Genomic DNA, 15,254 nt, shown 5'->3' on the forward strand with positions numbered 1-15,254 from the left:
TGAAATTTCTGGGACACTGATCTGGCCAGTTAAGTAGCAGAGGAGGTTGTTAATCAGTTTCAGCTGCTTTGGTGTTAATGAAATTAACAACAGGTGCAGTAGAGGGGCAACAATGAGATGGACCCCCAAAACAGGAATGGTTTAACAGGTGGAGGCCACTGACCTTTTTCCCTCCTCATCTTTTCTGACTGTTTTTCACTAGTTACACATTTGGCTACAGTCAGTGTCACTACTGGTACCATGAGGTGATACCTTGACCCTACAGAAGTTGCACAGGTAGTCCAACTTCTCCAGAATGGCACATCAATATGTACCATTGCCAGAAGGTTTGCTGTGTCTTCTAGGACAGTCTCAAGGGCATGGAGGAGATTCCAGGAGACAAGCAGTTACTGTAGAAGAGCTAGACAGGGCCATAGAAGGTTCTTAACCCATTAGCAGGACCAGTATCTGCTCCTTTAGGAAAAGCAGAACAGGATGAGCACTGTCAGAGCCCTACAAAATGACCTCCAACAGGCCACTGGTGTGAATGTCTCTGACCAAACAACCAGAAAGACTTCATGAGGGTGACCCAAGGGCCCCATGTCCTCTAATGGGCCCTGAGCTCACTGCCCAGCAGCATGCAGCTCGATTGGCATTCACCATAGAATACCAGAATTGGCAGATGCACCACTGGTGCGCTGTGCTTTTCACAGATGAGAGAAGGTTCACCCTGAGCACGTAACAGAAGTGAAAGGGTCTGGAGAAGCCATGGAGAACATTATGCTGCCTGTAACATCATTCAGCATGAGCAGTTTGGTGGTGGGTTAATGATTGTCTGGGGAGGCATATCCATGGAGGGTCACACAGACCGCTACAGGCTTGACAAAGGCACCTTGGCTGCCATTAGGTATCAGGATGAAATCCTTGGACCCATTGTCAGACCCTATGCTGGTACAGTGGCTCCTGGTGCACGACAATTCCTGGCCTCATGTGGTGAGAGTATGCAGGCAGTTCCTGGAGGATGAAGGAATTGATACCATTGACTGGCCACCACACTTTCCTGACCTAAATCCAATAGAACACCTCTGGGACATTATGTTTTGGTCCATCCAATGCCACCAGGTTGCACCTCAGACTGTCCAGGAGCTCAGTGATGCCCTGGTCCAGATCTGGGAGGAGATCCCCCACAACACCATCTGTCATCTCATTAGAAGCATGCACCGATGTTGCCAGGCATGTATACAAGAACACAGGAGCCATACAAAGTGCTGCGTACAATTTTGAGTTGCTGCAATTAAATTTTGGCAAAATGGACTAGCCTGACACATCATTTTTCACTCTGATTTTTGGGCATCTTTGAATTCAGGGCTCTGTAGGTTGATCATTTTCATTTCCATCAAATGATGTGGCATCCTTTCGTTCCTAACACATTACCCAGTCTATATCAGTATAGATATCCAGGAGGATTTCTTTTTCCCCATTGAATATATTTATGTATATGTATATATATATATATATGTATATGTATATATATGTATATGTATATATGTATATATGTATATGTATATATATATATATATATATATATATATATATATATATATATATGTGTATATATATGTATATGTGTATATGTGTATATATATATGTATATATATATGTGTATATATATGTATATATATATATATGTATATGTATATATATGTATATATATGTATATGTGTATATATATGTATATATGTATGTATGTATGTATATATAATGGTTTTATTTCAGGTGACTACCTGTTGAAGGTCATTGAGAGAATGCCAAGAGTGTGCAAAGCAGTAATCAGAGCAAAGGGTGGCTATTTTGAAGAAACTAGAATATAAAACATGTTTTCAGTTATTTCACCTTTTTGTTAAGTACATAACTCCACATGTGTTCATTCATAGTTTTGATACCTTCAGTGAGAATCTACCAATGTAAATGGTCATGAAAATAAAGAAAACACATTGAATGAGGAGGTGTGGCCTGTACTGTGTCTATATATATATATATATATATATATATATATATATATATATGCATATATATATGCATATGTATGTATGTATATGTGTATATATGTATGTACATGTATGTGTGTGGGGGAGAAAGAAATGTAAGGAAAACTGTTAGAAGATCCTTACCAATTGTTGACATCACCAAAAGTAAAGCCAGTAGTTCATTAAGTAATAAACATTCCTTACACGGGCGATGTGCATTAGTTCAGTCACTTGAGTTGGATCCTTTTATGAAATATGATTTTGATCTTCACTCCTTGGTCATGTTTCCCTTTTTTGCAGTTGTGAAGCTGTTACTGTTGGACTTGACCTCTGAGGTTGCACAAGCAGAGACATCTTTGCTGCATGCAGCTGCCACACAGCCTCTATATGGTCGTGTTCATTGTATTGTGGCACTCCTCCAACAGCTGGAGACTAAGTAAGTGGGGGACAGACTGTTGCCAGTTGAACCATCTGGGATGGGGTGGTGATCCTTTCCTTTGCTGAAATAATGCATGTTTGTTTGAAGAGCTTTTCCAGACTGCACTGGAATGGAGAGTTTGACATATATTGTAGCTTTTCAGTATGATCTTACTATTTCTGAAAGACAGCTGGGGGCCACATAATATTTCTGCATGTTTTTTTAGGTCCCTTACTCTAATCTCTGAGTGGAGAGCACTCTGTACTGACTTGATTGCTGTGTCCTATAAGATGTCTGCAGTTGTATCCCCGGTGGTGCAAAGCTCTTCTCCAGAAGGACTTATTCCTATGGACACAGACTCTGGTGAGCTGGTGAAAAAGATTCATGCAGTAACACTATTAAATGCTTACCTAGTTAAAATTAGTGTTCAAATTAGATTAAAAAGCTTGAGTTTACTAACATCCATTTTCCAGATATATCAGGATTCATGTCAACATGACTGGGAAGCTTTTGATCTATGTCATTTTTAACAAATCACATCCTAGTATATTCTGCTACTCTTGTAACTTTTAGAGTTTCCCCCATTTTACCACCTAAACATATAAACAAAAGCTTATGAGCTTGTAAATAAGCACCATTAATGTAGGGACTGATTAAAGTTTCATTACTTTTTAAATTGTTGCAACATTATTAGGACATATGTCTACATGTGTATTACCTTTTGTTTGCTTGTGTTTTCTGGGAATGTATTAAAATTAAATTCTTTTAATCAAAAGCCTCAAGAGACAGTAGAGCTAACAAAAATCATCTATAACTTCAGTAGTATTTCTATATTTTGAGTAAAACTTGTGATACATAATGTACCTTAACAACATTTAAACATGTAAGTGCTTAATAATAAAAAAAAAAAAAAAACATGTAAGTGCTATTTCAGGAAGCAATACATAGTAGCAAATAGAATTTTATTTTTCATTTTTTAGGTAATGCAAGCTTTTAAATCATCTGTCTTGTCTTAGTTAATGTTTGGATACAGATTAATCATTTCTGACTCTGTACCATTTGTTTTCAGATCCATCATTATGTAAATATACATATTATATAGCTCAGAGCAAATCACTTTATCTTCATTTACCTCAATAGTAAATAAAAAAAAAAAGAAAAAACAAAACAATTTCACTATGTTTTAGAGGTTTCTAGCAGCCTGCAGGAAATCTTGAGAGAAATCCAGCCTCGAGACACCAATAACTTCTTTTCAGGGGCTCGGCTACTGGGTGAAGAGCAAGAAGTGGAGAGCAGCCATTTGAAAATTAAAGGTAGGTACAGTATGACCAAGGTACATTGTGAGAATGAGGTATGTTTGTTGTCATTACGCACAGTCTCATTATTCAAAATGGTTGTGTGAAACATACTAGCTTGACCACTGAAACATTATATATTATTCACCAATTTTGTGATGTCTGCTTTTGAGCCATTCCAGTTGACTTTGTAATTGCAGTGCTTTCTTCAAAGACATTACCTGGCTGCTTTTTAACCCTTGTCCACAACAAGAGAGCAGTGCTTAAATGGATGCAGACAGTGACAGTGCATTTAAAATCTGTTTAAGTTATTCTTCTTATCCCTGATTTTTTGCAGTGCTTTCATATGTAGTGATCCCTTAGAGAATGTTTCAGTCGGAGAAGGAATCGAGCTTTGTGGTGTGAAAAAAACATTTAAGCAGAATAATGAAGCTTGACCACTGCCAGAGTCTGCCTGTATTGTATATTGCTGTCACATAAGTTTGCTGTATTAGAAACTGCTCACTGTAGATGTTAATTTGATTTTTAGAAGGCAGAAGTCCTTCTCTTCAGGTCACTGCTCAGATGGTCTTGGTCTGTTGTTGGAGATCCATGAAGGAAGTGTCCATACTTTTGGGGATTCTTTGCCAGCAACTTCCACTGCAGGTATCCTCTGAAAGAGCAGATGGTCTCCTCAGTGTCCAGCAGGTAAGAATGACATTTAGTGATTTTACTTTCCAAAGTATATTCCTATATCTTCATGTTTTATGGTGAATTCTTTATGGTTATGGTAAGATTAGTATGAGGTAGTCTTTTTTTTTTCTTCAGTTATATACTTCTTTTAGATTAAAGAATTGATTTCAGAAACAAGTTTGTTTCTGGTGCCCCAGCGTATGTATCAGGGTTTTGTTTCTGAGAACCTCTGCTCTGAAGCAGTGGTTGCTAAGGAGATACGCTATTAAGTTCAGTGTGACCATCCCCATTTTTAAGTGACTTACAGAGAAGTAAGGGTTTAGAGTATGTAATTCTAATATAATTGTAATCTGTTTGTTTTGCTGCTTCTGAACACAAATTCATATACTCAGTTACCTGAGTTGGAAACATTTTTGTCACAACTGCTTCTTTTGTAGGTGGAAGAAATTGGACAATATTTCAGACAGCAGCTCCTGCAATCCAGGCACCGCGGTGCTTTTGAGCTGGCTTATGTGGGATTTGTAAAACTTACGGATATGCTGAGCAGGTATGCAAGGGTCAAGAACATTAACATCTATCTGGAAATTATCAGCCCCTTTTCAGTCCATTTACATTTGCTAAGCTTAGTATAAATGCAGGTGGAGCCCAGGAATATCAGATGAAGTTTTTGAGAAAAATTGATTAGAAAAAAGAGAATTAGATTGATATTAATCAACGAATTAATTCTCGACTCTTGGCAATGTCAACAATTATTTTAGGGTCCCCATTTGAATTTATTTTTTTCTTTAGTCAAAGTGAACTTTATTGTCATCTCAACCATATACAAGTATACAGATAGAAGAAATTGCGAAGCTCAGGGTCAACAGAATAACAACATGACGTGAAAATAATAAATTAAAAAATAGAATTAAAATTTAAAATTAAAACACAAACAAGACAAGACATTGTGCAAAGACAAGACAAAGAAGTAGCAGCAATGTTGACGTGTAGTTAGCAATATGAACATTGATGCAATGTATGGTATTTGCAATCTAGATACATAAATATAGTAAATAGATATGTAATATAATAAATATATAATAGATATAGATAATACAGAAATTATCAGTGTATGATAAAAGTTGTTTAAGACGTGTAAACAATGACAAGTCAGAATGTTTCACAGCAGAAGGATATCCAGAGTGTCCAAACACTTAAAGGTCAGTATGAGATTTTCAGTTCTTTTTCTACATGCCCACTCGTCTTTGCAGGAAAGTGGCTTGCATGTATAAAAGTTCTGTTTTTAGAGGTGGTTGAGTCCGTGTGGAAGATCCCAGGAGGCAGCATGGTGTTAAGGAGTCTGACAGCTTGGGGGTAAAAACTCTCCTGTAGCCTGGCAAATCTGGTTTTGATGCTACAGTATCTTCTCTTGGTTGGCAGAAGTGTGAAAAGTCCATGTGAGGGGTGTAAGGGGTCCTGCACAATGCTGCAGGCCTTGCGGACACTGTGTTTGTAAAATATGTCCTGTAGTGAAGAGGGAGGCACCCTGATAATGTTCTCTGCTCTCATCACTATCCTTTGCCGGCGCTTGCAGTTGGATATGTTGCAGTTGCCATACCAGACAGTGATGCAGCTGGTCAGAACACTCTCAATGGTGCCTCTGTAGAACATAGATGTTAGTTTCCAGTAATTAGACTACTGTAGATCAACAAAAGCATACTTCTCTTAGGAAATAGTATAATAAAACTTGTTGCTATGATCAAGCATTATATAAATTTGTTACATACTTATACAGTATCAACATACAGTAAGATGCAAGACAAATGAGACAAACCTATAATATAGAAGAGGTTTCTCTTAGTCCACTTATTAGGCTCTCTGGAGGTTTTTGTTTGTTGTTGTGTTAAAACGTTTATCTGTTGGAAAGTCACAGCTTGCCCTTGCTCAAATGCACAGTTGTGGGTGAGAGAGAACTAAATTGGTAGGCTCTTTTGTTTCTAAATTGGTTAAGTTTGTTACACAGTAAAAATACATATGAGAAAGCAGGCCTTTAGGTTACTGTTTACTGGCAATTTGTAATTCTTACTTATTTTGGCACAAGCAAAGCAGTTTTATGGTATCAATACTTCAAGGAAGATGCTCAGTGCTGTGTAGAGGTGCATGTTGTGGCCTAAGGCTTCCACTGGAGTTCATTGTCTTTGCCATGTTATCCTTGTTTGTGTCTGTTCTGTTATGTTGTCTTCCTTGGTGCTTCGTTTTGTCCTGTGCAACATCAGCGCAAAAAGCATTACTTTTCACTGAAGAAGACTTTAGGTGCTAAAGTTTCCTTCTTGAATTAATTATTTTTATCAGTATTTTAAGTCTTCCTCTGCTGAATGTAGTCACTTGCAGATGTTTTGTTTGGAAGAGTGAATCTTTGAGCTAGCTCAGAGCATCTAGGTCAAGACTCTACAGAGAGTAGCCTCCAAGCTCAGCAGAAGTGCTTCCTAGCTCCTAAAAATGCAGATGGGCTTACTTTTTCCCAAAACAGTGAGCATTTTTTCTGCTCCAACGAGAAGAATGTTTAAGGTTCATGGCTCTTGAGAACAAGAAAATCCTTAGTTGGATTTGAAGTCTGTTTCCTAGTGCAGATCAGTGCCTGATTATGCCTATCAGAGTAAGCAGGAGTGCAGCTTGTAGTGATGCCACTTCATCTTTGATTAATACCTGTTGTTATAGAAGAAATTCAGAAAACAAATTGACCAAATATTTTTAGGGCTCCAGAATAGATCCACAAAGGTATGGGTTCTGCTAGTTAGGAACTCATCAGTAGAGGGGATAAAATTACAAATTAACTTGCAAGTTTTAGTATATAGATTAAATTTCAGTAGTCTCATTATTTAATACATGTGATGTCTGATAAAAATTTCTGCGAGAAGAATGTTAAAGGTTCATGACTCTTGAGAACAAGGAAATCCTTAGTTGGATTTGAAGTCTGTTTCCTAGTGCAGATCAGTGCCTGATTGTTTTAGTATATAGATTACATTTCAATAGTCTCATTATTTAATACATGTGATGTCTGATAAAAATTGATTTAAACCATTTGGACTTTGAATACTAGTAGATTTCAATTGTTTTGGCTTTTAACATGACTGAGTATACTTTGCTAGTTTTCATTTTATATTAATTTAATAAAATGTGCATAATTGGCAAATGAGCAGTTAGGTATTTGGTTTAAAGCTTGATTAATATAATTTTTATAATACAGTAACTTTTTTAACTTAAAGGTCATTTTCAGGTTCATTTAACTCTATTGAAAGGAAATAGAAGTTGGAATCTGTATCATTAAACGCCTTTTACAATTTGTATCAAACAAGATGAGTAGTTAACAACATGCCTTTGAGTGGGTGAATGAAAAGCCCCCGCTACTTACAGTATATGCCACAAACAGGTCCTCTGTATACAGATCTTCTGTATACTTGTGAAATTCAATTCAAGTACTTCACACAAAGTGTGAAAAAATAATAAAGAAATTCAGCATAATTCTTTGTATTTTTTTATTTTTCAGTTATGTTATATTTTAAGAATGCATTGCCTTTTAGCCATTGTGAATGGTGAAGCCACCTACTGCTTCTCTGTCTGGCATGTGTTCTGTGAGATTTAAAATCTGATATATTCTAGCGTTTTCCTGATTTGGTTTGTCTCACAGGTGCCAGGTAGAGAGTCTGCGAAAAATGCCTGAGCAATGGCTGCAGGATATATTGGAGGAGGTGACATGTAGCGGCCCCAGCTCTAAACTCTGTGCCACACGCCGTAGTGCTGGGATCCCTTTCTATGTACAGGTAACTGTTAGTTCTTTTGTGACTTTTTTAATTCTGCAAATTGTGCTTTTCATTTAATTCATGTATTTTAGTGGAACCTTCCTACTTGGATTAATTTTTTTTTCTGTTATTTGTTCAACTGCAGGCACTCCTGTCTTCAGAACCCAAGTCGTCCACATGCTTTCTTTTGAAGACCGCTATGAAACAGCTGATTGCACTAGCTCTGCCAACCAGTGCAGCACAGAATGACTATAGTGCTGTTCCCCAGGTAAGATTGTTAGTTATTGTTAGCCCATCCAGGTACAGAAATAATAAAGGTATGAAATTGGATTCACAAATTATCATTTTAATTAGGCCCTTGTACAGATGCACTGCACCAGCTGATGTAAATAAGCATAATATCTTATTATTGCCTTATATTTGCTCTCCTCCAGCATTTATGTAAAAATGCAGCTGCTTTTCGTCCATAACACAATTTTCTGTTGTCTCAAATAATTACCTAAAATGTTTGCCTTATCAAGGCAGCCTATAGTATTTCCAGGTAACTATTCACAAGCAAGGTAAACCTATAGCATGGTCTCTGAAAAGACTACTTAAAATCTTTGCATATACTTTTGTATACCAGTTCTATACACTGCATACCACTGGAGAATGTTCAATAAAAATTGTTTTTCGATTTCACCCGTATTTTTTGGTAGTGTATTTTCACCACTAGATGGAATCAGAGTTCCAAATACCTAACCAAGCTAGAACAAAATAATTACATTTTGCTCAGGTTTGTGTGTGTGTTGATAAACTGTATGTATCTTCAGCTGGATACAGTAGAGCACATGTAGAACAGGACTCTCTTTAATGTGCGCATGGATTTGAAAAGATGTCTTATGGTGCCTTGACAGTTTAAATACAGCTTGCTGTGAGGTGGAATTATTACTGCTCCACCAAAATGCCCTTTAAGTATTTACTGGAAGGCCAGTGCAGTTCCTGAAACAGTCACCAGGTGGTAGATTATTCCCTGTAAAAACTAGACCTTTTAGAATATGTGTGTTGGTATAGGGCAGAATACATCAAGTGTATCATATCTGTTTTTACTTCACTTTTAGAAGTCCTGGGCAGATGTTCTTATTGGTGATGCCAGTTGTCATTTTAGAAGTGTAAATTCCAGTGAAGCAGGAATAATATTCTTTTGTTTTCCATGATCTAAACTTGCATTTTTCTCCAATATTTTGGTATTTATGAGGACATTGTGGAAGCAGTTCACATATTCAAGTTAGGCCCAGGGTACAAATCATAAATTTTAGCAAGGCATCATGTGTAACTTCAGGCTCATTTAAAAACAAAAAAGAGACCCAAAAAGACATAACCTTGTTTATTCTGTAATGCCCATGACCTTTTTTCCTACCAAGGAATGGTGGAGGTGTAACATATGTATAGCATTGCCTTCAGAATCCGAACGTCCCAGAACTTGAACAACTTGGAATCCAAGCAAAAAATTTGAGCAAATTTTGCCTTGGAATCCAAACACTCAGCACGTTGTTTGTGTTTGTTTGTGTGTACGTTTCCCCAGCGCTCAGGCCACCCATACGCTTTGTCATTCAGTTTGTTGTCGGAAGCCGTAGTTATGGCATTCGAGTTTGTGGGACCCAAGAACAGATAAATTCAGTTTCTATTATTTTAAAGGGGTAAAATTGTCTTGGAACGCGAACACGGTTCTGGAACGGATTAAGTTTGGATTCCAAGGTATCGCTGTATTACATTTCAGGAGGCAATCTCATTTCTAAGAACAATGTGCAATACAATGCATAGTGATAGAGCAAATTAAAGCACTATTTAAAATGTGGAAATAGTAATTTAGAATGCAAAATAGCCTAAACATTGATACTTCTGGAATAAACAGAATGCCTTGGCCTATCAGTATATATTTTTGACTAAACTATTATATGTAAGTAATTTATATAAGGTTATATAACCCTTTTATATAATCCTCAGAGGATTTTTACCCTTCACCAGGCCATTTCCATTATTCAACTTCTTTTATTTTTCTTTCAGAAAAAAAAAATCAATACTGGCAAGTTGAATTTGTTGATAATTTAATTTTGGGTAGATCTGTTCAGCTTCTTCAGAAACATGAAAGTACGAAAGGAAAGGCAAATCTGTAAATGTGTCTGCATTCTTCTTGGTTTCCAAAACTTCTGTAGCTTCTTCTTTCTAATGAGGTTCAGGCAATGAGTGTGACTTGTCGACGTATACTGTATGTAAATAGTTCCACAGTTCAAGTGTCTTTGTTTTAGAAGTTTTAGTAAAAATTTAAAATAATACAGTAAAAAAAATTTGTAATACAAAAGAAAAATTCTTATACAAGACATGAACAGAAACAGCTTACAGTGGGATGCAAAAGTTAGGGCAACCTTGTTAATAGTCATTATTTTCCTGTATAAATCGTTGGTTGTTACGATAAAAAATGTCAGTTAAATATATCATATAGGAGACACACACAGTGATATTTGAGAAGTGAAATGAAGTTTATTGGATTTACAGAAAGTGTGCAATAATTGTTCAAACAAAATCAGGCAGGTGCATAAATTTGGGCACCGTTGTCATTTTATTGATTCCAAAACTTTTAGAACTAATTATTGGAACTCAAATTGGCTTGGTAAGCTCAGTGACCCCTGACCTACATACACAGGTGAATCCGAGTATTTAAGGGGGTCAATTGTAAGTTTCCCTCCTCCTTTCATTTTCTCTGAAGAGTAGCAACATGGGGGTCACAAAACAACTCTCAAATGACCTGAAGACAAAGATTGTTCACCATCATGGTTTAGGGAAGGATACAGAAAGCTGTCCCAGAGATTGAAGCTGTCTGTTTCCACAGTTAGGAACATATTGAGGAAATGGAAGACCACAGGCTCAGTTCAAGTTAAGGCTCGAGTGGCAGACCAAGAAAGATTTCGGAGAGACAGAAGCGACGAATGGTGAGAACAGTCAGAGTCAACCCACAGACCAGCACCAAAGACCTACAACATCATCTTGCAGCAGATGGAGTCACTGTGCATCGTTCAACCATTCGGCGCACTTTACACTAGGAGATGCTGTATGCGAGAGTGATGCAGAGGAAGCACAAACAGAGCCGCTTGAGGTCTGCTCAAGCACATTTGGACAAGCCAGCTTCATTTTGGAATAAGGTGCTGTGGACTGATGAAACTAAAATGGAGTTATTTGGGCATAACAAGGAACGTTATGCATGGAGGAAAAGAACACAGCATTCCAAGAAAACACCTGCTACCTACAGTAAAATATGGTGGTGGTTCCATCATGCTGTGGGACTGTGTGGCCAGTGCAGGGACTGGGAATCTTGTCAAAGTTGAGGGACGCATGGATTCCACTCAGTATCAGCAGATTCTGGAGACCAATGTCCAGGAATCAGTGACAAAGCTGAAGCTGCGCCGGGCTGGATCTTTCAACAAGACAACGACCAAACACTGCTCAAAATCCACTAAGGCATTCATGCAGAGGAACAAGTACAACGTTCTGGAATGGCCATCTCAGTCCCCAGACCTGAATATAATTGAAAATCTGTGGTGTGAGTTAAAGAGAGCTGTCCATGCTCGGAAGCCATCAAACCTGAATGAACTAGAGATGTTTTGTAAAGAAGAATGGTCCAAAATACCTTCAACCACAATCCAGACTCTCATTGGAACCTACAGGAAGCGTTTAGAGGCTGTAATTTCTGCAAAAGGTGGATCTACTAAATATTGATTTCATTTCTTTTTTGTGGTGCCCAAATTTATGCACCTGCCTGATTTTGTTTGAACAATTATTGCACACTTTCTGTAAATCCAATAAACTTCATTTCACTTCTCAAATATCACTGTGTGTGTCTCCTATATGATATATTTAACTGACATTTTTTATCGCAACAGCCAACGATTTATACAGGAAAATAATGACTATTAACAAGGTTGCCCAAACTTTTGCATCCCACTGTATATCTTATGTTTCTTAGAGTGTTTCTTGTAAATTCTCTATATAACATACTAACATATGTTCATACGCCAAACTTGCAGTGATGCATGAACTTTTGAACTGTTCTAGATAAAGTGAATTATTTTTTTTATTTAAAATTAAACATGGCCTCTTTTTTCCCAATTATCTTTGTTGGTTAAGTAGGATTTTTCCAGTTGAAAAATATGAAACAGTAATTGCAATAGATTGATCATTAAGCAGTAATGTCTGATCAAGTGTTATCTCCACACAGAGCTGTTAAGGGTGAGAGGTTGATAAATAAGAAGAGTTTATTCCAGTTATGTCTGAGTGTGGAACATTCCTAAAACATCTGACACAATGAAGCCAGTAACTAATGACGTTGCTCACAGCTAGTCTTGATCCACATATTTTGGACAGATGTATAAGCAAAGACATGTACAACATACAGTTTTGAGCTGTTTTGGCTGTGTTTCACACAAAATTAAGTAGAGTAAATTTTATTGAGGCCTGACTCCTTTTCCTTTTATGAAAGTCTTATTAAAAGGTTATGCTCCCAAAATTGATTTCGATTATCTAGAAGTGTGTTCTTTTGAAGGCATTGGTATGGTTTGAAGATACCACCTGTATGTTAATTGAAAGTATAAAGCACAGTTTCCACAGTAAGGAGTGAAGGATGGTCAGGAAGAATAGTTAGGGATTTTTTTAACAAAGTCTCTGACTTGCATGTAGTAAAAAAAATATATATATTGTGGTCTTTGGCCGGCTTGTCATCCCGGCCAGTACCCCCAGGCCGCCAGATGGTGCCCTCCCTGCAGTATGGAGGTGTCCCAAAGACCAGCAGGGAGTCATGGACTATGCAGTTTTTATACACAACACTGCTGGATACCACAGGGGCCGCAAAAAGGGAGCTGCAGGGAGGACCGAAGACTCATTTGTGCCCTATAACCCGGAAGTGAGTCAGAGGAAGAGCAACGCGCTTCCGGGGTGAGAAGAAGGACTTGTACCTGACCCGGAAGTGATTCTCTATCCAGCAGGGTCGTGTATAAAAACTACATAGTCTATGACTCCCTGCTGGTCTTCGGGGCACCTCCATAATGCAGGGAGGGCTCCATCTGGAGGCCTGGGGGTATTGGCCGGGATGACAAGCCGGCCAAAGACCACAATATATGTAAAATGCTATTTTTGTTTTCAATAAACACACAGATAGATAGATACTTTATTAATCCCAAGGGGAAATTCAAATACTCCAGCAGCAGCATACTGATAAAGAACAATATTAAATTAAAGAGTGATAACAATGAAGGTATAACAAACAGACAATAATTTTGTATAATATGAACGTTTCCCCCCGCCCCAAAGGGTGGAATTGAAGAGTCGCATAGTGTGGGGGAGGAACGATCTCCTTAGTCTGTCAGTGGAGGAGGACAATGACAGCAGTATAGTCAGTTTATAAATCTATTAAAGGTCCCAGCGCTGAGTGAACCCTGTTTATTGGATATTGTGAAGTTTAGAGATGGTGGGAATAGTAAATGATTATCTTTGTAGAATGTGATTGACAGGAATATTTCAGCACTTGAAAGTGTCTCCTGTATTAGTAAGATATTTTCAGTGAGTGTTGAACAACTAGACTTCTACATAGTTAATGGTAATTATTGGTAACAGAGTAAAGCATATAGAGAGGAAGTGATACATTTCTTTCTCAAAGATATCCAAACTAGTGTGAATTTTCAAATTCTTATATTACATATGTTTGCAACCCAGTACAGGTAGTTCCCAGGTTACGGACATCCGACCTAAGACTTAAGAATGGGGCCGCAACTGCGACTCATGTGCCTCAGTAACTGCTGCTCTGTCATCTTCGGCCTGGGAGACGCTGCAAGCGGTGGCTGGAAGGGGGCGATTTCGCTGCTTGTGCAGTGTAGTGTCCCTCGGGTGGCTCCCAGCGGCAAGCGGTGACCCGTGGTCCATAGTCACCGGGGCCACAGCTATCGCTTGTGTGCAGGACGGAGGCTTGATGGGTTGGTTCACTGTCTGCCCACTACGCCGCCGCAGCTACTGCTCCTGACTGGACGCAGGCTGGATGGAGCGGAAGAGAGCGTTTCACTGCCTACCCACCACACATGGCTGCCCTGTTCATTCTCGGTGGGCGGCTGGTGATGCTGCAAGTGGTGACCCGATTGTGGCTGAACGGAGGCCACTGAGGGTGAACGGGGCGGCCAGGAGTAGCATTGTAGTGTGCCTCGGGTGGCTGCCTGTTGAATGGGGGTGGTGGTGGGCGATTCACTACCCACCTTTGGCCGTACCATGTTTTTTTCGGTGGGCGGACGTTGCAGGCAGCATACTGTAGTGGGGGTGACTGTGTGGTGGGCGGGAACCTCCCCTCGGCACCCCCATTCATTCTTAATAGCAAGTCTGCTTGTACTGTTACGCACATAGCAGAAAGTTGACTCTTGTCAGTACACCAGACATGCTGACGACGGGTGCCTTCCTGCTGTGATAGCATGTATAGTGCTGTGCAGAAGAGCTCATCTTAACCTTTTGAACTTCACCCTTCAAGAATGTCTCTGAAACACAACTCTGATGCAAGTGCTGGTGATACAGTAAAGAAGAGAAAAACCATCACCATTGAAAATAAAGTAGAAATAATAAAAAGGTCAGAGAGGTGAAACTCCATCATTCGTTGGCAGAGCACTTGATTACAGTCGGTCAACAATAGCACTTATTAAAATAATGTACCTGTTCCGACTTATATACACATTCAACTTAAGTACAAACCTACAGTCCCTATCTCGTACGTAACCCAGGGACTGCCTGTAGTGGAACTGAACATTAGGTATTCTTACTCCCCTATCCATTTTAACTCTCTGAAACATTATTTTTTAATCCATGGTCTCTTTATATGTCATGGTTTTTAAAGACGTCTTTGTTAATACATATTATATTAGGATGCATTGAGAAAAAAAAGCTTCATGCAATTGTTGTGTATGAAACCCAAGCCGTATTGTTAGTTTGGGTAAAGATGCTTAGTCCAGCAGGTAATTAAGTAGCTAAGGATAACCCGAAGAAGTATACTGAGAAGTTGCTGAATGAGGAGAACAAATGG

The 15,254-nt window shown here is 38.5% G+C and overlaps 1 protein-coding gene across 1 annotated transcript in view; it reads left to right on the plus strand.

The window, feature by feature from the left end:
* The window catches only part of LOC120516336 (thyroid adenoma-associated protein homolog), a 156,288-nt gene that overhangs the window by 66,281 nt on the left and 74,753 nt on the right, over positions 1-15,254 (plus strand). Inside the window, 7 exon segments of the mRNA XM_039737938.1 lie at positions 2,307-2,442; positions 2,651-2,787; positions 3,612-3,737; positions 4,249-4,406; positions 4,829-4,938; positions 8,059-8,191; positions 8,316-8,438. Coding sequence (XP_039593872.1) covers positions 2,307-2,442; positions 2,651-2,787; positions 3,612-3,737; positions 4,249-4,406; positions 4,829-4,938; positions 8,059-8,191; positions 8,316-8,438 — 923 coding nt within the window.

The sequence above is a fragment of the Polypterus senegalus genome, chromosome 16, assembly GCF_016835505.1.
Source record: "Polypterus senegalus isolate Bchr_013 chromosome 16, ASM1683550v1, whole genome shotgun sequence".
In the NCBI taxonomy this organism is placed as follows: Eukaryota; Metazoa; Chordata; class Cladistia; order Polypteriformes; family Polypteridae; genus Polypterus; species Polypterus senegalus.